General features: G+C 30.2%; 1 protein-coding gene across 1 annotated transcript in view; it reads right to left on the bottom strand.

Annotated features, from left to right (window-relative positions):
• Positions 1-24,255, bottom strand: part of Csgalnact (Chondroitin sulfate N-acetylgalactosaminyltransferase) — a 194,162-nt gene that overhangs the window by 48,180 nt on the left and 121,727 nt on the right. The window contains 2 exon segments of the mRNA XM_088227800.1: positions 9,744-10,530; positions 10,532-10,718. Of these exon segments, the coding sequence (XP_088083926.1) occupies positions 9,744-10,530; positions 10,532-10,718 (974 nt within the window).

Here is a 24,255-nt window from a genome sequence, read left to right as displayed (position 1 = left end):
TTACTTATGTTTCATTCGGCATACATTAAACGCAAAACACAAAGTTAACGCTATCATGAATAAGATGTGTGCTTTGTGCCCAACAAAAGGATTATCGCATTGGGTTTCATTTCTCGTGAAAAGGAAGGTATGAAGGATAACGGACATTATAAAGGATTTGTTGGAAGGCTTACAGTATTCTAGGATTGGTAACAAAAGGTAATTATGATCCTCTGTAAAAATGAGATGCCTACTATAACAGATATGTATAAATTACGTGGTAAAGACCATTATATCTCAGAAACATTATAGCAAAAAAGACTTCAATAAGTTACATATTATAGTAAATGTTATTAAATATTTGTGTATAACCACTTACTGACTTTTCTATGTCTACTGGTTCGAGGCGTACCCGTTTCTTCGTCAGGACACCAATTAAACCAACATGCGAAACCTACTATACACCTTTACCATAGTTGTTGCACACACATATAAAACCAACACGACATGTATTTTAATAAGCACATGCACTGATTATGCTTATTAAAATGCATGTCATGTTGAAAATACTTAAACATCAGTTAAAATCCTAAACTATTTCTCTAATAGCAAGTTTAAACTTCATTTGGCAAATGTGAAAAATGACAATATGTATATGTTGGCGTTCACATCGAAAACCCAGTTCGATGAGAACGACGTTCCTAAAATTGACGGATTAATATACCAAAATTGGTCTTATTTTTACAAATCGTTCTCATTTATAATAAAATGGGCTGTTAGTATTTATCGTACAACGCCCTTATAGTTTTACATAACGCCTATCTCACCTCCGTTGTTTTTGGATTTAAATTTAAAATGTTAAAATGAAAAAAAAGTTTTGTTCATTTTTTATTGTAAAAATTTTTTTTTTTCTCAACTTCAACATTTACTCTTAAATGTTCTTCATCTCTGTTCTAATATTTTGATATAAACAGCTCCCCAGGGAGTTGAATCCAGTTCTTGTCTATAAAAGTTTGGACAAACTCAAAATATTGTTGATAAATTACCTGGTCCATGAAAAAGTATAGAAATTGAAAAAATAACGTTTTCAGGCGTTGTCTAGTATGTAGGTGAAATAATTCAATTAGATGAATCTCACCCGCATAAATAAAGGTTTCAGCTCTTTAACTTCACAAACATCAACCGATGAAAGAATTGAAGGAATATAGATGTTCAAATATAGGCAGAATGGTGAATGTTACACAGTGTGTGTCATACTCTTTTTTAATATTAAATCTTACCTTGCGGCTAATAGTCTCAGGTAGAACTTGTTTTTTTTGATCTCAAGGTTCCTTGAAGGATAACATGGGTCCTTAGTTACTTTCCATTAGGTATTATTGCAAAATTCTAATAAAATACTGAATTTCTCGCTTGGTTGTGAACAACGGTGGGAAAAGACAGAATAAAGTGGTTCATTTCAAGTTTATTTATTACAAGTCAGTAAAATATAGTTTTACAGACAACGGACATATATGTTTCTCAAGATGTTCAACAATTATTTATGAGGAACTTAATTATAGTAAACAGGATTAATAATAATTGGAGCAGAGATCTCTCCTAGTAAGAATTAAAATTGAAAATAGCCCATTATTAAAAGGATTCGAAATTAACCTACAATGTGATTACTTCTAAGTGTCCTAGAACCGAAAATAATTTGGGCAGCGGTTCCCCGTAATGAGGATAAAGATTTGAATAATCCTGCGTATCCATTAGTTCACTGTAGTATTACATTAGGAGTCACTAATTTTCGAAGTATATTTCCACCAACCTTTATGAAGAGATGCACGCGAGGCACTCACATAATCCTCTGAGAGATTCGAACCATTCTATATTATTTTACTTGAGAAGGAAGTACTAGGAACATCAGCAATTACGAAGGATCCTAGAAATGGCGTCCTGTGTCGATTTGCCATTGAGGAGAAAAACTGCTGAGTCACGCCTCTGCAGGATGAATCAAAGAAAATGTCGACAACTCAGGTTGAAGGGCGAGATTCCGGGGTAACCTGACTCTCCATACTACAAAAAAATGTATTTCTTTACAAACGGCTCGAGAAAGTAAGTTTAAAAAAAAACAACAGTTCCGTGCTGTATACTGTACTTACTAAATGGAGATTTGTTAGTTGTTACGTGGTGTATAAGGCTAAACAGCCGTCATAATGGATTCTAGCTTAAAATGATCATACGTATCCGATCTGTGGACAATAATGAAAAATTACAAATTTGTATAAGCGAAACAAGTTGATTTATATATTCGAAAGTTGTTGAAGACTTACCGGAAGCTGGTTTAATTAGAATACAAGTTTTTTTTGGGCACAGCTCAACATGGTGCATAGGGAATTATACCAAAACTCCCATAGTTATTTGCGAGGGAAAACTGGCCTAGCGCGGCGTGGACACTGCTCGCGAACCAGATTGCAACTGGCTGGCTCGCCAGCGGCGAGTCCTACGGCCCTACGTTCAAAAAACTAGTGTGGTGGGAGGTCTCACGTGACCGCTGTCGGGTAAAGCGTTTATTTACGCGATTGATTTGTTTTCTATATTCAATTTTACTTTTAAACTATAACGGTTCTGATTATCTTATAGGTATAATTATTTTTGTCGCGGGACGCGACATGTGTAAAGTGGCCACTTAAACCAGCTATTGACAAGACATAAGCCCTGTAGATGCCTAGACTTCTAAATTACCTTTTCTTAAATGTTCTTCATCTCTGTTGCAATATGTTAATATAAACAGCTCCCCGGGGAGTTGAATCTAGTCCTTGTCTACAAAAATTTGGACAAACTCAAAATATTGTTGATAAATTACCTGGTCCATAAAAAAGTAAAGAAATTGAAAAAATAACGTTTTCAGGCGTTGCCTAGTATGTAGGTGAAATAATTCAATTAGATGCTCACCCGCATAAATAAAGGTTTTAGCTCTTTTACTTCACAAACATCAACAAATGAAAGAATTGAAGGAATATAGATGTTCAAATATGGGCAGAATAGTGAATTTTACACAGTGTGTAACGTGCCCACTTAAACCAGCTATTGACAGGTCATAAGCCCTGTAGATTCCTAGACTTCTAAATTACCTTCTTTTAAATGTTCTTCATCTCTGTTGTAATATATTCAACATTTACTTTAAGACGCATTAGTCATTTAGCCTTAGTGTAGGATTGATTATCTTTCCTTTGAGTAACAGATGATCTAAATACGCTGCATTTGGTTTACCACTTTAGTGCTCTATGCATCACTAGGTGCAAAAAGAAAAATAATGATGAAAGAATCCGCTTACTCTTAAGACTTTCTTGGTAGGACACAAGTTTTTAATTCACACGTACATAATATTCACCATAAATAAAGAAATAAATATAATATATATAAAATGAAATTAATTTTTTCTTTTTGAATAAATAAATAATTGTGTTTCAATTTTAAAAAAAGGGCAATGTCTTTTAGTAGTAAATAACTGTGTTGGATGAGTTTTGATAGAGCAGGGTTCGAACCTTAGACTTTCTGATCACTAATCCGTGCCACTACTCACGGGACCTCAACCCGTTTCAAAAGTACCAAGAAGGTATAATATAAAACAATTTTTTTTTAACAACTTGTTTCTTTTCTTTCGACCAAGGTATAATTGAATAGTAATTTAACAAGTAATAAGTTAATTATTCCCTGATTAAGAAACTTGTGTAGTTTTACTTTATTTTGTTTTTTATTTATTTATTCATACAAGTACATACATATTATAAAAAAATATAATAATAACGTATCCCTAACTCTATGAAGCCAAGGGCTTTGTGTTGAGTTGGGAAACACCATAATGGAAAGCGGAAGCATGTACATTAAATAATAGCAAAAATAAAAATGGAATATTATAACATAAACAATCATTCATTTTAAAAAGCATCTGGACAACACGCTTAAAAGTATAGAAACCAACCAGTAGAAAAATTGAATTGTTATAAAAAGTTTTTTTATATTTGGTTTATTTTTTTATTTTTTTTATTTTATTTGGGAAATCAAAAGTTCTACATATATATTTATTGTAAAAAAACAGATATAGTGTATAAACTCAGAACTATTAAAACATTTCCACAAAGTATACGAAGTTAGTAAAGAAAATATATTACTTATTAAATAAATACATATAAGTTTATGCATATAAAAATGTTATTTTCATGTACTCGTAAATATTTTCAAAAATCAAATAATTTTTCATATATTTTTAAGAACAGTAAGTTTTTGTAAATTGGGCGGGATTAGGACAAAAATGCTTGAAGAGAGGATAATGAGGGGAAGGGAGATGTACATATTTATTATTATAATGTCTACCAAGTTACATAATGCATTTTTAGTGTAAATTTTAAATCTGACCGAGTGATGTTTGTGTAATCTATATCTTTAAATTTTGTATAGTACACTGAAAAAGTCCTACTAAATAAAGCTCCAAAGTTAATGCTCCAAATAAACATTTTATCTTATTTTAATTTTTTTTCTTTAAAACGAATACTGGAACAATTATATGAATACGGACCCCGGGAGATAATTGAATTCCTTTGATTATAAAACACAATATCTATGTTCTAGTGCCAATTGAGGCTTTTGAGATGTGGTCCTATAGAAGACTACTAGGAATTTCCTGGAGTGACCAAATTACGAATGAGGAGGTTTTCCGAAGAATCGAAGGTGGAAGGCACCTGCTCAGGACCTTTTCCGAAAGGCGAGCGAGATGGATCGGCCATGTAATACGTCAACAAGGCCCCCTGCATGTCATAATGGAGGGGATGACCGAGGGGACAAATTCTAGGGGACGCCCACGCCGAGAGTACCCGGAGGACCTATTAGAGGACGTGCGCTGCTCATCATATGTTGACTTTAAAAGAGCCGCACAAGACAGGGAGGAATGGAGGAGAAGAATGAGTGTAATTGCTGCCAGCCAATCCCAGGATTGAGACCAGAGAAGAAAAAGTGCCAACTCTAATGTATGGGAGCAAAGTATGGAATTGGAAAAATGATGATGAAAGTAGGCTGAGTGCTGTCGAAATGCGATCCCTCAGGCGAATGTGTGGTAAAACGATGTATGATAGGTTCACAAATATTGAAATCCGTGAAGTGTGTAAGGCTGAGACATGCATTATAGACAGAATCAAGAAAGGGGTGCTGCGTTGGTTTGGACATGTAGAGCGAATGGACAGCGGAAGAACGGCTAAAAGGATCTGCGATGCAAATGTTGATGGATGCAGAAAACGAGGAAGACCGAGAAAGACTTGGCACGATCAAGTCCATCGAATAATTGAAGATGGACATGTCAAAAGTAGGAATAATCGGCGCGCGTGCATGATAAGATGTATGAATGTAGAGGAAGCGAGGTCTGTATGCCAAGATAGAGTGATATGGCGTTCTATACTCTCTGCCTACCCCTACGGAGAAATGGCGTGGTGGTTTGTTTGTTTGTTTCTTTGTTTATGTGTAATAGTTGTAATATATGAAAAAAATGAATATAGAAGGAAATATTATGAGTTCTTTTTTAAGTAACGAAAATAATAATTCTAAATTATATTTTTTTCCGATTTCATCAAAATAAATTGACGTTTTAGTAGACATCATTTAAGCGTAAGAAATAAAATTTAAATGGTCCTTAAATTCGAAAATAATTACCAGTGGATAATACGCTTTTAATTAGGTTTCCATAAAACACCACTAATTAAGGATTATTTCATTCTTGAAGTAAGGTACTTAATTTAAGATGTTCTTAGAATAAAGAACTCCAAATTTAAAAATTTAGTACACAAGTTAAGTGTTACTCGGATTTCTTGTTACATGGGGAGCTGAAAGAAGATGGAAATGATTTAGAAATGGTGTCACTAGGGTAGGATCTAAGATTTACGACGTGACATTAATTTTTCTCATAAATATTTGTAAAGAAGAGAAATCTAGATAGTAGGAAATGGTGTACACTAAAAGAAAAAATAGAAAAGGAAGGAAGGGTCAGAATGATAATGTCAATTTAAGTAGCGGTCATAATTCTGCGTAGACCCGCTTTTTGCGGACTTGACTTTGTTTTGGGTCCTTTTGTTAAGGAATATAAAACGTTTCCTTTATTTACAGGATCTTTATTGTAACCTTTCCCTTAAAGTATTACGCGCAATAGTGCCAAATTATTATACCCCGCGGAAAGTATTTACTGGAGATATTATTTCGTAGCAGTATATGTATTAAATAAAGCTTTTTATGAATATGACTCATGTACGTAAAAGAACAAACTTTTGGGATATTTTCATTTCAATTAAAATGCTAGAGTATAAGGAGAAAGGACTTCAGTACAAAATACCCGAAATACACTACACCATAAATATTTATTTATTTTATTTATTTTATTTATTTTATTTATTTTATTTATTTTATTTATTTTATTTATTTTATTTATTTTATTTATTTTATTTATTTTATTTATTTTATTTATTTTATTTATTTTATTTATTTTATTTATTTTATTTATTTTATTTATTTTATTTATTTTATTTATTTTATTTATTTTATTTATTTTATTTATTTTATTTATTTTATTTATTTTATTTATTTTATTTATTTTATTTATTTTATTTATTTTATTTATTTTATTTATTTTATTTATTTTATTTATTTTATTTATTTTATTTATTTTATTTATTTTATTTATTTTATTTATTTTATTTATTTTATTTATTTTATTTATTTTATTTATTTTATTTATTTTATTTATTTTATTTATTTTATTTATTTTATTTATTTTATTTATTTTATTTATTTTATTTATTTTATTTATTTTATTTATTTTATTTATTTTATTTATTTTATTTATTTTATTTATTTTATTTATTTTATTTATTTTATTTTGTTCATTTTGTTCATTTTGTTAATATTGTTTATTTTATTTATTTTATTTCTTAATTTGTTATATTTATTTCTTTCGTTTAATTTATTTAATCGATTTCGTTTATTTTATTTGTAATATTTATCGCGTTTATTTTATTTGTAATATTTATCGCGTTTATTTTATTTATTTAATTTGTTTTATTAATTTGATTTATTCTAAGAGAACAACGGCGATTTAACGGTAACAAAAAAATACAATATTTACAAAAAAAACCTACATTATGCTCTAATTATAGTTAACAACAGATACATCTATTGTATAAATACCGAACCGATAACAGGTTTCCACAAATTGTACAAAGGAAATAATTTTAATAGAATACATATTATACATGGTATCTAAACAAAAATAATATGAAGTGCTTAAGTGGAAAAACACCTTTAAAAAACATATTTACGTCAAACTTCCCAGAAATGGGACCCGCGACCTCAAGCGTGATGGGCGAACGCGCTTACCATTACACTAAAAGGCGGACGTGTCTCTATTTTTTTGTTTTTTTTTTCTCAGGATTGCGGAAAAAAACCCTTGTCCAGGATTCTAGTTTTACTTGACAAAAAAACTGTTGTCTACCGCCCGGACACAAACGTACTTAATTAATTTTATTCGAAAACAAATAACTCTGTGATTATGGAGTATGTTGTTTTAAACGTAAATTACATATTAAAATGATTAAGTTATAATGGTGTCCATCTCTCGAATTTATTAATAACGATTGATTTTTATAAAAAATGCATATTAATTGAACCGAGTTGTGGTTCGTGGATAGTGTAGTGGACTCACAAATCAGTGGTCCGAGGTTCGACACTCTTCCACAACCGGATTCTCATTTTCTAATTAAGAATTATGTATAACTTGTAGACAACGGCCGCCAAAATTAAAATAACGCAAATATTATTTTATTTAAAAAAAAAATATATAAATATAAACAATTCTTAATTAATGATATGAATAATATTTATTATTTTAAGAGTTTTGTCTGTTTAAAAAATAGTTTTTCAAATCAAAATGTTCAAACAAAATTCATTGCTCTTAAATATATTATGGATTGCACTTAATGCCGTGAGTAAAATAATATATCTTTTTTAATGGACTTTGTCATTTTGCCTATTTAAAACTTTCATCCGATTTTAATATCGGGGATTAAATTTATGGAAATAATTCAGATAACAGTTCTGAATAAAAGAGATAAAAAAGTTCTTTAAGTTTTTAGCACAGCGGTATTTTCTGCAAGAAAAGAAGAGTGATTTCGTATTATGAAATATTCTCATATTATTTTCGTTTGCTTTGCCAAACTGAATAAATAACCAGCCGAGTCTTATTTATTTCGATATTTCCTTATGGAACATTCTAAAGAATCAATTGAAAGTGTAATATGAAGAAGCGGGAAAAAATATCGCATTTCGAAAGTCAGGTTAATAATGTGCTTCTTTTGATGCAAATTTTTTGAGCGGTAAATAAAGTTTACACTTGGATAAATATAAACGCTTTTAATATCCTAAGTAAGGCCCCTTTTATATTCTAGGAATCTGATAAACAGCAGATATTTAAGATAAATATTTGAATTAGAATACCATAAACCTTGATTAAATTCGAAATTCTCATGTGGAGAGACTTGAATAAAAAAATACACTATTTTGGAGATGTTTGAAAACCACTTAACTCTGTTTTGTGTTTAGGCACAAAGAATATACGTTCTTTTGTTAGCATTTTTGTATATTTAAACAGATGAATCTGAAATTAAATAAATTTTATTTTTTACTTATTTTTGATTTTGTGAAATTATAATAATATATAAATTATATGCTACGAGACATGTTTTATGTTATTTTATTAATAAACACAGAGTAAAACATAAACGAACTGAAAAAAACAATTAAATAATAATTATTAGATAAAGAAACGATATGCTCGTAGACACGCGTATTTTTAATAATGTCACCTCACTAATAACGAAATAAAAGCGTAAATAAAAACTTGAATTCGTAAGTGTAAATAATATTATTACAAACGTTTTATTAAAGATTCTTGTGATGGATGAGGAAATTTAGAAGTTTTTTTAATTTTTGTTATTTTTTGTTTATAGGCTATTAAACAAAGCCAAAATAGTTTTTTCAAAAATATTGTATTTAGTATTATCAGCGTTATGATTTTTCAAAGATTTATATTTCTGAAATTACTCAGCATGTGACGTCAGCTCACTTCCGCTTATTCTTAGTCAGCTCTGCCGATTGGTCCGATGACAGTAAATAAACCGGATATATTTCATAGCTCTTTTATCATTAATTGATTCATAAGAACTAGTGACGTCGTTCAAAGTAGTTCGTTTTTACTGTTTTTTCGTACATTTTCCAGAAACTTTGTACTGCAATTTAATCTTCTAATTTTTACCGATATTGATATTTTTTGTAATACGAAGGCGAGATGATCAGTCTTACGCTTCAGGTACCAGTACAGGGACTATGAAATATTCTAGTGTAAAAACACTCTTGTAAATAAATACATTATATCAACCATGTCGGCAATCGAACCCGAGACCTTTTGCATGGTAAGCAAACGCGGTGACCATTACACCACGAGGCCGATAAACCATTAAATGTATCTAAAAAAAATATCAAATACCACGCGATTTGAAAGATAAATTCGCCATTGAAATTTCACATTGACGATAAACTTTTGTAGAAAAATACATTTAAAGAGGGGAGACATAAAAAAAACTTTTAAGTGGTTCTAACGGAAATTACGAAAAAAAAACATTTAGGAATAAAAACACAAAACAAATAATACATGTGTTAAAAGTATTTAGAGTAAAATATTTGAAACATACCTTTTTCCCCGGTTTTGTGTTCCACCTACACCTGTCCAGAAACCGAGCACTAAACACAATATCCACATCACACATGAATAACAAGGAGTCCGCACTATCTTCCCGGCCAGGCCAGGGCTTCTCCGCTCCAACTCTTAGTCCTTTCCCTCGCGAGAAGGTCTCGTTCAAGGCCAGCAGCCTCAAGTTATTGGCGCTACCTCCGCTGTTGCGAGTCATCAAAACTCTTGACATAATAGCCCTGGCCTCCGAGAGACCCTCTTCCCCGAAGTAAACAACCGTCAGCAGAACCTTCCTATCGTTCTTCAACCCGATCTTCACAAACTTGTCCATAAAACTCTGAAACGTACTGGTCCTCCCAGACAGGGGTAAAATTATATGAATAAGTTCTTTTTCCCTTGCGATGGGAAGAGTCACAGTTCCTATATGTTGAATTGGTGCAAAAGGCCTCATTAGAGTTACTTTTGTGTAACCGTTCACATTATGGTAACTTGAAACTTGAGTTTGATGAGAATGTTCACTGTTATGATGAGTGCTATTTTTAACTAGTTTAGTTCTAAAATAAAGTTCGAATTGAGTACCAGTTGTTGGTTCTAATCTATACAGTCCTTCTAAAAAATCGTCTAAATTATATTTAACACTTTTATTAACGTTTTTGTTATTCTTACTAGTTGTATTTTTGTTAAGCATATCTAAAGCTTTGACCAAAGCTTCCAGGATGTCTTTTCTTTTGAAACCGATCGGCTTTTCAACCACTCTCTTTCCCAATCCAAGGTCTATGGGGTAAACAGGGTATGAGTTCATACTCGTTGTTGAGCGGGAGTCCCCTGAGAATCTCTGATGAAGTGACTTGCTTCCTGATATAGTTAGCGCACTCTCCGTTCCCGAGAGACGAAGTTGAAGCTGATATGTTAAGGTTTATATTGAAGTTTGACGGTTCTGGTGGAAGTGGCTGGGAGTTGCTCTGTACGAGGTTTCCTGAAACAAAAGTAAGAACTATATAAAACAGAAAAGAAGCTTTGCTAAAACTAAACCGTGTAATGTTCAATATAATTCATTGTTTAAAGCTTTTATCGAGTATGAGATATTTTACTAGTAAATTTATCAATAATAATAACGAAAATACGGAAACATTAAAGTTTAATTCCACTTTCATTGATAATTTTTACCAGTGGCTAGGTTTTGCTGTGACAGAAAAAACCGGTTTGACCGGTTTTTGGAAAAATAATAAATCTAAGTGAAATAAAACTACAAACGTATTTTAATTATTATAACTAAAAATTCAATCTATTTAATAATTTAAAATAAAGTGTTTAGCATGGTTTCTTACAAATAAAATTTTGCTTAAAAAAAAAAACTTTAACAGGAAAAACACGTATAATCGTTATTGTTATTTAAGTTTATATTAAAAAAAAAAAAACATAATTATTAATATTTTATAGGACTGAAGACCATTTTTAGAAGTGAACGTATTTGACCAGTGGCGGTATTTCCTTAGAAGCCCATAAGCCGGGCTTGCCTATTAATTTTATTTCAAAATAATCAAATCTGAACCAACGCTTAAAAATAATTCATTTCGTTGTTTAAATTTCGCGCCGCATGAGAATTAGAGATCTGTTCGACGTTGGTATTGTTTGCATCCCGAGATCCGAACCGCGTGAAATCTTGTGCGCGAACGACACTATGTCTTCTTATCTTGCTCACGCACGTGGGCTTCTTATGGGGCTTATTTCACGGTGCAACTCGCATGTGATGCAAACAGTAAACTCATCAAATGTTTGTCTGTATATGTTGAGTTTTATATGGGAATCTGAAGCCAGCTTCTTTAGGGTAAAGTTGGCAGAGAGCGCCTCTCGTATTTCGTATCGAACAAACTTTACGATTGTTTATTATGCTCTTTTTTACGGAATTTGATAATTTTAAACGGTTTTTTTTATTTTAATTGTATAAAGACCCGTACTGGTTAAAATTTACGATAATTTACTTCATTTTGTGCAAACGTCATATATAAAATGAATTCGGATATGGCCGACGTTTCTTTTTTATTTGCCTATCTACTTTCCTTTTTTCTATATCTTCTATCAATTATAATTTATATTTATGTATCTATGGGTTCCGATGACTATTATTCAACTCTACGCACGCCATATTATATTGATGTTACTTATTGGTAATGGTTGATATCTGAGGAATTCCTTTATATAAAATAATATTGTGTTTTATTGATTTCGTTTATTTAAACGACCTCAGAAAGATTATCCTATGCATATTAAAAAAAAATATTGTTATTCGTCATAATATGCCTTTTGGATGCTTTGTAGACTGTACAACTGTAGTGAAGAAAGCTCACATCATGTTTCACACAAATGAATTCATCATCATTTCTTTTTCCGCACCAAATGGTGCATAGAGTACTGCAATCGCAGTGTATCTTGATCATTTTTGGCTACATAAAGGTAAGATGATCAGTCTTACGCTTCAAGTACCAGTCCAGGACTATGACACATTCTAGTGTAAAAACACCTTTTAAATAATATTTCATATCAACCATGTCGGGAATCGAACCCGAGACCTTTACATGGTAGTTCAATGCGCTGGCCACTATACTATGAGGCTGTCAGAGAATTACACCACATGTGAATTTAAAAAATATATATATGGGCTTGCCTTACTCGTAAACCCTAGGCACGCTACTGTATTTGACTAACACATTTATAAATATTTTAGACCATTGATTGGTGTTACAACTTGTGTCCAAATAAATGTTAATAAATCATCATCATTATCATTCCCTTTCTGAACCTAATGGTGCATAGGGCATTGCATTGGTACCTCGATCACAGCGTATCTTGATATTTTTTTACTGCATGAAGGTAAGGTGATTAGTTTTACACTTTTAGGTATCAGTCTAGGGGCTATGAAATATTCCAGTGTTAAAACACGTTTTAAAAAATATTTAATATCAACCCAGTCGGTCTAGTAGTGTCAGCTTAATTCAGCTCGTTTGTCTACCGTGCAAGAGGGCTCAGGTTCAATTCCCGTAAATAAATATATTATTTGTAAACACTCGTAAATAAATTTCTTAATTATTTGTCCAGTGTTGTAGAACGTTAGATTTAACACGAGCAAAAGCCTCAATAGATTCAACAATGTCAAAAATTATGAATGAAAAATTGATAAATGTATAAAATAATGTATTTTATGTGTCATTATATATATAAACGCAATAAAAAAATACCAATCCGTAATACTTTTTTTGAAAATAATATTACGAAATACGCTTAAAAACGTGTTTTTAAGCGTCATTCAAAGTCGATTTTAATATTTTAAAACTTATTCCTCATGTGACGCGCAATCATTTAAAATTCTAACCGCAACTGCTATTTGAGAAAAATCTCAGAGTTACGTATATGTAGATTACACTCACGTATGTGCCCATACGTAGGGGGAAATATGTGTTAAAGGAAATCCACGGATATACGTCTATGTAGACACACTGCCAATAATGCTCCTAGAACTAACAGAAAACGGTTTCCTTTACGAGAAGTAACAAGATAGTCTCGTTTGCTGTATTCACAGACGTCGAGATAACGTATTTTAGGTTTAAATAATAAATCCTGTCTTAGGACAACAGTGTTTTTTAAATAGCTTAATTTAATTCAAATAACAGCGTAGTTCAAAAAATTCCCATAAGGATCACCAAACGTCACAATGGTCAGCCTTAAATTATTATAAACAAAAGTCTATTCAATATTTGAGTTTGTCCAAATGTTTGTAGGCAAAACACTGGATTTCACCCCCTCGGAAGTCATTAAGATCAAAAAATTACAAAAAGGATGGAGAATACCTTAAATAAGGGAATATGGAAGTCTAGGCATTTACAGAGCTTATGACCTGTCATTTTCTAATTTATGTGGCCACTTTACACACTGTGTAAAATTTACAATTTTGCCTATGTTTGAACATCCATATTTCTTCAATTCTTCCATTTGTTGATTTAAGTGAAGTTAAAGAGCTGAAACCTTTATTGTTGTGAAGAGATTCATCTGACTGAATTATTTCACATACTAGGCAATGCCTGAAAACAATTTTCCAATTTTTAAACTTTTTCTTGGACCAGTTGGTTTCATTACAATATTTGAGTTTGTCCAAATGTTTGTAGACAAAAGACTGGATTTCACCCCCTCGGGAGTCATTAAGATTAACATATGTCATAAGCATACAGGTCATAAGACCTGTAAATGCCTAGACTTCCATATTCCCTTATTTTAGGTATTCTCCATCCTTGTTGTGATTTGTTAAAAGTCTATTCGATTAAATAAATAATCGAAACCACTATTCGAACTTTGGGATCCAAAAGAACAATTTTAATATATCCTACCCATTGAGCGGAAACATTTAGTGAGAGTCTTGGCCTTATTCTGTAACTAATTGGTTTCGTAAATTCATTCATATCATACAAGAGAGAACACGAGCGAAATACGGGTTTAATTGCGTTAGAGTGAAATGGATATATGACGAACGAACGAACTTACTAAAAACACATAGACTATTAAAATTTATTGAAACCGAGAATCATTACGATTTGGCATTAGCTTGTTAAAGTAGCCACTTTACACACTGTTTAACATTCACCATTCTGGCAATGTCTGAAACTCCACAGTTCCTCATCTCTTCGATCTGTTGACTTGTGTAAAGTAAATGAACTGAAACATTTATTGATGTGGGTTTCATTCACCCAGCCTTGTCTTTCAAACAAACATTCCGAAGTACTCAAAATATTGTTAACGTAAATCATTAATTTAATTTTAATATACTGATTGATATTTAAGACGAGCTCATTATTTTTATTTGAAAATAGCTTTGAATTACGAACAAGCAAATTTAACGGTTTCGGCAAAAAAACTTAAATAAAAAACTTTGATTACTTTTTATATTTTAAAATCAATTCGTTCAGAAAAGTATTCTAATAATCTAAAAATAAATACAAGATGGCCAAAAACTCGAAGTAAAAAATGTGGTAATAGAAAACCCCTAGACCAGTAAAATAAACATTAATCTTGTTCAGTAAAATGTTTACCATTTTCGAGATATTAAATTGTTATGGCTTTTTTCCGTGATATCGATTTAGTTATCTAAAATTATATTTTAGTCGATAAATATGTAAAATTCGTATAAGCCTCAATATAACGAAATATTTTTACTCAAAATACGTTTCTAAAAAAAGTATTCGCGTTATATTCAGGGTTAAAGATTAGTGAATTTTTCATTTCATTCCTGCATCAAATATATAACTCGTTATATTTGAAGCCGCGTTATATTCGGGCTAATACGGTACTTTTTAAAATATTTTTCTTTATCTGTGACGATAAAGTAACTCATACATCACACAACGAAGTAAGATATATTGCATTTATGGAAGTATTTTAAGTTCAGAATTTTTAGAATAAAAATATTGTATTTCTTGTAGGATATATTTTTTTGTGTTTTCAAATATCAAATACGTAATTGTAACAAACAAAGAAATTCAAAAAAAGGTAATTGAATAAAAATAAAAGGGTATTTATAGTACATTTTATAGTGAAAAAACGCTTTTATAGCATAAAATGGGTCTATACAACAATACCAATTCATGACACAAAAAAGCATGGAATCATTTTAGCAATACTTTGGACATAATTATTTCAGCCGATTTGCTTAACCTGGAAAAGAGGTCAATATTATGTATTTAACAGCGCGAAGATGGCCGACTTGAAGTATGTTATTTTGTCGCCGGGAGCTCTTAAGGCTGTAGTCGATTACGTATATAATTTTGCCGTTTTAAAACGAACGTTTTTTTGTATCGCGCAATAATAATTTAAAAAAAACATATTTCGACAAAAAACATCAGTACATATCGGTACCGATAAACGCAGAAATGTGGGTAATAAAAACGTCAATAAGATATTGTTTAAAACTAAATATTACAACCAAAAATATCTTCTTTTAAAAAAGGAGAATACGATTCAATAAAAAAAGGTTTCACCTGAAATATTTGAATAAATACATATTTTTAAACTACTACCGAGGGCATAATTTTAGGTAGAAATAATGGAAAATGTCACAAAAATGTATGTGATGTAAAATGCATGTGTTTCTTTTCAAGAACAAAAAAATAAGATTTGGCTTCCGCCACTTTCATGTACAATTTAATATCTATAAATTATAAAAACAAATTTTAGTTCAATGCTAGGTCTTTATATGAGAACCCTAAGAGATACCTAAGTTTAGTCCAAATTTGAAATGACGCAATCTTCAGGTCTTAAAGTAATTATATTTTAGTTACATAAAACTTTTAAGTAAATTTTTTAATAGAAATACCTTTAAAATTTATTGTTATTATTTAATTTTTGTTTTTTATCTTTTTATTATTCCGCGATTAAAAAAAAAACATTCGTATAAAAATAGCAAAATCGTATGATTTCCCCGCTTTGTGTGCGTTTTCTAGACTATAGCCTTAAACCTATCAATAAACAACGAAAACACAATTTAAATGTATAAGTGTCGAAATATTATACTAGAAAGTGTCAAAAAAACAGTGGTGAATAATATTTAACTAGAAGTGGAGTATAGAAATATCCAATAAAAAAGCGAAACAGAAACAGTCTACATTATAATACACATTTTTCTGATGACACATTGAACTAAGATTGGTTTTTACTAGTTTTTATTAATGTTTAGAAAAGTGGAAGTACTACTTCGGAAAAGCCTGGTGAAATAAACGGTTTTCTGTGTTTTTGTGCTACGTGTTACATTTTTCAATAAAAAATCACTGTCAACAATTTATTCCGTTTATACCTACCTACTAGCTACCTAAAGTTCAACATAATTTTTTTAAGCAGGTCGACTACCGGTTAAACATTAACTTTTCTAATCATGCGAAAAATATGCAGTACCATGGAATAAACTCTCTTAAAAATCGAAGAATAATGTTGGACCAGTTATTTTTATTCAAATTAATAAATAATAAAATTGATTCTCCTAACCTACTAGAAAGACTTCCATTCCGTGTGCCATCTAGACCGACAAGACAAAATCTTTTGTTTTACACTGAAAACGCGTCAACAAACTATTTTAAACAATCTACAATACCTAGAATATGCGACCAATATAACAATATATTTACCGAGGCTGATATTTTTTGTGACAATGTATGTAAATTTAGGTCAAAAATTATAGAAATTTTGAGAGAAACAGACATTTAACTTTATTATTATTATTATATAAATATTTTTTCATTTCGTTTCTTTTACATTTATTATATTGAACATAATTTAAATTATTGTATTAAGTGTAAACAATTTTTTTGGTGTGTGCATGAGTTTTTTACACTAATATACAAAGAAATTAGCAATATATGTGAACATACTGTTTGTTTACCTAATAAAATCAATAATAAAATAAATAATAAAATAAATAAATAATAAGAGTGAGAATCGTTTTTCACTTCTCCAGCAAAATATTTATTTTGCATATGGACCCGTTTTTGAGGGACACCTTCAATTAGTTATTGATGAAAATATAATTTTAGGTAACTTAAATCAAACAAATCAGTGAAATCAACAGAAAAAATACATCGAAAATAAAATGTCTCGAAAACAGTAAACATAATAAAACTTTATTTTACAAGTCCAAGGGTATTTGATAACATCAATTTTTTTTGTTGAGTATCTGGCCATCTTGTAAATATGTATATTTTTACCTTTCCCATTATGTAAAAGAAAAAACATTCAATTATTGTATACCATAATGAGGAGTGACGTGACGGGAGTAAGTGGCTCAATAAATGTTTCTAAAATTATAGATTACAAAACATACACTGTTTTCTATGAGTGTCATATGAAGAAGAATTATGAACATGTATTTTTTAACTTTTATTAACATTAATATGTTGTAATCAACAGAGATTAAGAACATTAAGGAGAAGGTAATTTAAAAGTCCAGGCATCTACAGAGCTTATGACCTGCCAATGGCTGGTTTAAGTGGCCACTTTACACACTGTGTAACATTCACCATTCTGCACATATTTGAACATCTATATTCCTTCAATTCTTTCATCTGTTGATGTTTGTGAAGTTAAATATCTGAAACCTTTATTCATGCAGATGAGATCAACAGATGAAAGAACTGAAGGAACATAGATGTTCAAATGTGGGCAGAATGGTGAATGTTACACAGTGTGTAAAGTGGCCACTTAAACCAGCCATTGACAGGTTATAAGCCCTGTAGATATCTGGACTTCTATATTACCTTCTCTTAAATGATCTTCATCTCTGTTGGAATATGTTAATATAAACAGCTCCCCAGGGAGTTGAATCCAGTTCTTATCTACAAAAATTTGGACAAACTCAAAATATTGTTCTTATCTTTTATCTTAAATATTTGGTACTTCTGAATGTACTTTTTATTACATTTTTTCATGTCATTAAAGATAAATATTCCTCTATAAGTATAATGTTGTCTTGTTTTTGTTATATATATACTCGCATCTTAGGGGTTAGGGGCTAGATGGCTAGACACATGTGAAATAACTCTGAATATGGGTATTAGTTAATATGAGAGCGTGTAGGGCGACCTATTTCAGCGACTAGGTGAAGAGTATACCGCAAACAGCCGCATTGGAATAGTTAACTCGGTAACCACATCTCAATATGGGAAGGTTCCTTGGAATGCCAGTATTTGCATCTAAGACGTTAATTAATTTGAATTTATATGTTAAATACGTACAATCGTGTATGAGTTTTTCTGGGTTTCTGTGCCGTGTATTATTGGCAGTTTTTTTTTCACGTTTCCAACGTTTTTGATCGTCGCATTGCAGCGTCCATAATAAAAACTGATAACAGTGGTCAACATGATTTAAGTCTCAAAAATACACCAATATGTGTAATTCGTCCCCCTAGTAACACAAAATGTATCTTGATTTTGTCAAATTTGAGAAAACAGATAAATACCTCGCAAACGACCCAAAAAGATAATGCAATTAATACCTTTAAAAGCTATTACTTTAAAGCTTCAAATAAAAAGTCATCGAGATAGTGTCTTTGTGACTAAACAGAACCTGTTATTTTGAGAAAGGTTGGATATACTGAACTTAAAATTGATAAAAGTCGAGAAACGTTTTTATGTTACTAAGGAGACGAATAAACTTTTGTCCTGTTTTTAAATATGTATTTGAAATTTCTCTATCACTCACATAATTCCCTCAAAGTCATGGACAATACTCCTGTTTTCATATACCTAAAACAGAAGTTTCCAAAAATTTGTTTTGCAATGGTTAAAGTGTGAATGTTTGTGAGTCCACGAACTATTTAATCCCTTGAAAAATGCAGCTTGGAAAGCATTTAAAAGTATAACTCACAGTTTCTAGGTAAGTCAGAATGTTTAAATATCGTGCAGTTAAGAATGGAGAAAGTTTTAAATGTTTGAGTTTATATTATTTATTTATAATACAAATAGATATACTGGTTAAATGATTATTTGACTTAATTGTAATAAAATAAAACGACTTTTCAAACTATTTAAAAAACAGAATGAAAAGTAATTTAACGATGTTATTCATATAAATGAAATTAAAAGAAATATGGACAAAACAAGAAGATAGTAGAAAAGAACAAGAAAAGTGGTAAGAAGTAGTGGAGGATGAATGAAGAAATGTAGAAGTGTAAAACTGTTAATTGATTTGGTGTTTATTTTGTAGAACTTCAAATTTAAACTTATAATATAAGAAATCAAACACTGATTTGAGTCTACTGAACACTAAACTTTATTTTTACAAATATAAAAGCAAAAATTTCGTGACAGTTGTGTCGCCTTGCTAGGGCATTTTCAAACAAATGTGAAGATTAAATTGATTGAATGTCCTTATATAGTTAAATAATTCAAGGTACTTAAGTAACAAATAAAAATAATTAATTTATCAAAATTGTGGGGAAAACCAATAGTTAAGGGCAAGGCTAAATATTAAATAGGTAATGGGGAATTCAGGTATTTAAATTTGAATTTCGGAAAAATTTATAACAAAGTAAGTATTTATTGACAAACATGTATGTATTATACGATAATTAATGAAGAATTGTAAAATTGTATTTGATTTAATAACAAAAAATAAAGAGCAAAAAAATACAAAACGTCCATTCACTGTTATTCTGAATCAAGCTTTTTAGTTCTCTTCTGTATCTATTATATGGAAAATTATTATCATTTAACTTTTTTTAAATAAAAATAAATACTTGAGTTCTTATAATTTACTCAAATATTACAAATTTTGGATCATTTCCTAAAAGTCACAAATGACATTTGCTGGAAAAATGGAAATTGAGTTTTGGTACAGTGGGATTTAAACCTTGTACCTATGGCCTGTGAGTCTACAATACTACCACGAGACCACAACCTAAATCTAACAATTGAATTTCTTTTTAAATATTTCACATATACAAGTCATGGTAGAATGTTATAAATGCCTGTACCTTGTGTGAATGGGAAAAACCGATATCATATTTTAAATTCAGAAGAAAAAAACAGAATCAGATATTTCGTCGTCCATCTTTCAAAAAGGCGTATCTTGTTTTTTGTCGAAATTGAGTTATGAATATTTAAGTTAAAATAAATCTATATTTATGGAATAAATGGGCATCATACTGTCTTAAAATAACAAAAAATACTCAGTTACTACCTTAAAGCGTGGGCAATGATAAACACTTTTGTAAACGTAAAATATTTTTTTTCTTAAAAACGCTGCATTTCTAATATAATTTTATATCCATCGTCTTAAAAATACCGTGGCCTTGTTTTGTAATGAATTGATTTCGTAAATTCATTTGTATTGAGCGAGAGAGTGCGAGAGCAAAATACGATTTCGATTGCGTTAGAGTGAGATGGATATAGAACAAATAAATTTACGATCCAAAACTGTGATAGAATAAACCGGCAGAGATATGTGTGAGAATCCTGAACGAGCGTTTTCGACTGGATGCTGATCTAAGGTAAAAATCCTGAGAAAGAAAATCGAGTAGATATAAGTAAAGATACGTCCATATCGTTGTGCTGTGGTTGTAAAGTTTACCCACCACGCTTGGGGTTTGATTCCTGCAAAGTTCAACCTAAAATAATTTTTGGTCAAGTGGTTTCACACTGCACTATTTCATCATCCGTGCACCAAAATCTGAAGCGTAAGACTGATTATCTTACATTATATGTATTAAGGATAATCAAGATACGCTGAATTTCGTTTAACATCACAGTGTCATATGTAGGGTCCAATGGGTGCAAATATATGTTGAATTATTTAAATTAATTACTAAAAAAACAATCAAAGTATATTTTACAGGCAACAGAGCTAAATTTCCATTAATGATTATTTTCTAAGGTAAAATATTTTCTTAACTTTTTTAATAACACTTAAAAAATGCACATTTTCTATTAACCGAACAAAAAAAGATTTTAAGTTAAACCAAAACCAACACCAAATTTCGGCTTTTGTTCTAGAAATTTATTTAAATAAGTCGAGAATCACTTCAAAATTAGGCGTTTTCATGGTAGAAACCTTTCGAGTTCTTAAGGTAAGTATTAAATAAAACACACAATGAAATAAAAAGGATAAATAAAATGAGTAAATTCTTAGATTAAAATTTAATGACTGAAATGTAACAACTAACTACACTCATCGGCCGAAAGTCTAAACAAACTAAAGGTCACAAATTACAGGTTACGCGGCCGAGTCACGAGCTTTAAGATGCACCCGAGTACAGCCAAACGTAATCCGACACAAGCCGAAGTTTCAGTCAAATTCTAGCGGAAACCGAAACATTAATTTTTCGATATTTATTTTCCAATTTCTATTAATTTCACTTTATTAAAAACGCATATATTTAAGTGCTCTTGCAAAAACCAACATGACTTTAAAAAGATTTTATCTCTGGCGATTGAAGCTTTCTATTTCGACCCGTTTGGTTGGTTGGCAGAAAAGTTCTTTTTTGAAGACTAGCAAACATGGACGTCTTCAAACTCATTTCCGATTCCATTCAGTTCCGGTATAGAATTTATTGGCAAAGCTGGATGAAATGTAATTTATCATATACAATGTAATAAAGGAATCAAGTTTGTGATGAAAATATTAATACAAATATATTGCGGGTGATTCATGTGAAAATAACAATATATTTGAATGCTCGTTGTTATTATTTTTAAAAGTCATATTTTTGTGATTTGTTTTTCATTCATAATACACGCGTAAAACTGTTTTAGTTTAAATGACAATAATGGCTAGTTGCACCAAAAACTTTAAGGTGAGAAAAGCTTAAGGCTATAAATAAATTATTGTTTTTGTCAAAATGGTCAAAATGGGTTGCATGAAAAAAGTAAGATAAAACATCATTTTTTTATTTGGACAAAAACAGAATTTCTCAATAACAAGCTCATTTTAACCTGCCTACTGTGGTGGAACTGACCCTTAAATAAATAAAGAATACTTCAACCCAGCTGTAGAGTTATAACCAATTAAAATATAAGCTTATCCTTTTGCCTCAAAAAAATATATTGTGCGGATGCGAATGTAAGATTTGTTTTGTTTTATAAATTCAGATACATAGCATATTTATATGTATATATATGTATGTATAAGTATAATCAATAATTTATTTATTAAAAGAAAACAACAGCCATTACAACAAAAAAAAAATATTTACAAATAAACCAAAAATTATAGGCCAATTATAGTTTTTTATACATTACTAAATACAATGTCAAAAAAAGAAGAAAAAAAGCGTCTATCGAAATAGCCACTCCATATCATTCCAAACATAAAAAATAAATAAAATACTACAATAATATTGAAATTATGAAAAATATTTTTTTTTTTTGTTTAATCGAACTTAAAAATCCTTTCGCCGGCGGATCCATACGGAGTAATACGGAGCTATCAGTCTTCCCTTTTTTATTCTTTCAAACAAGAGAAAATTATTACAATATTAAAGTTAACAAAAAAACAAAATATCAGGTAGGTACAGTTAGATTAAATGTTAATTACTATTTTTCATTAGGGTTCTATCATTTTCTTTAAATTTGATTAAAGTGAGGAAATATATATCTATTTCAGCAAAAAACGTGTTATAATTATTTGAACTATATTTTAACAGAAGAAGATAAAACAGGAAGTAGCTAATTTACACACGTGTGTAGGTTTAAATGCTATGATCTTTTAACACTTAATGAGTGGAGAATCAATAATAACTTTTTATAACTTAATGTGTGGAGAATAATTGCAGTATAAAGAAATAGTTTAGAGTAGGAGAATTAACAATGGAAATATTATGTTGCTTGAACAGTTTTTAAAGTGCACGTGGAGTACTGCAACGCTTGTAAAATAATATACATTTGTACATCCTTTTCTCATTTGGCGTGTTTTACACAGGGAAATATCTTTATTGTTTGCCCCAAGACGCGTTTAAAAATGTACACTCGAATAGTGCTGTTTTTTTTTGCATCCCATGAAAAATAGTGGCTCAACTTAACAATTCATTTTCATAGAAGAGCAGTTACTCACTCATGCTATTAGTAAACCAACATGTATTCCCAAAAGCAAAGACGAAAACTAAAAATGGTTCTCTTGAGTCATCTAGTCTAAAATGTTTTCAGCAATAAACACAATGATCATTGGTCCACTTTTAACCTGAGTAAAAAATATGGGAAAACGATGATATTTTTGATTTAAAGGTCATATAAATATTTTAAGAATCATGCCGTTATTTGTGGGAATAAAAAAATAATTAAGGAACATTTTTGGATACTTAACTCAACTACGATTTTTTTTTACTTGCGCCATTATTATTGCTCATATGCGATTTATAAATATTTATTAACATTTTTTTAAATTGTGTAAAGATATGCAGAAAAACGTATAGTTACAATTTATTTATGTATTTGTATGTATATATTGAAATAATATACTTTATAGTACATTATTTAGCACATAACAATGTACTTCATAGTCCTAACGCTCCTATATACCTGCGTGAAATTTTTTAACGCTTATCAGTTCATGGTTTACCTCTTCGTTCTAATTCTCAAGACACTCTCTTAATACCCATCCACAATTCCTCTTTCTTCTCTAACTCATATAGTGTCCATGCTGCTTGACTGCGGAATCATCTCCCATCCACCATCGAAGATGTTGCTACATTATCTCTGTTTAAATCACGTCTGAAAAAACATCTGAGTTCCTTCCTTAATTTCTCCTCCTTTCTTCTTTTTTCCATTTTCCCATTGAGTAATAGTTTTAATTTAAGGTAATTTATAAACGAATACGTTTATTTCTATTTTTATATATCTTTAGCTTTTAATCTTTTGTTTCTGCCATTTGAAATTGCCATTTGGCAATAAGCCCGACAATGTACAAATAACATTATGTACAAAAAGTTAAATAAATTAAAATAAATTTTAAAATTTTGGAATTTTTATTATTTATATTTTTCTATTATT

Source organism: Micrasema longulum, unplaced genomic scaffold (genome assembly GCF_059751315.1).
Source record: "Micrasema longulum isolate JH-2025_06_02 unplaced genomic scaffold, ASM5975131v1 h1tg000541l, whole genome shotgun sequence".
Taxonomy (NCBI): domain Eukaryota; kingdom Metazoa; phylum Arthropoda; class Insecta; order Trichoptera; family Brachycentridae; genus Micrasema; species Micrasema longulum.
The sequence above is the reverse complement of the archived record's forward strand: the minus strand, read 5'-3'. Positions and strand labels throughout refer to the sequence as shown.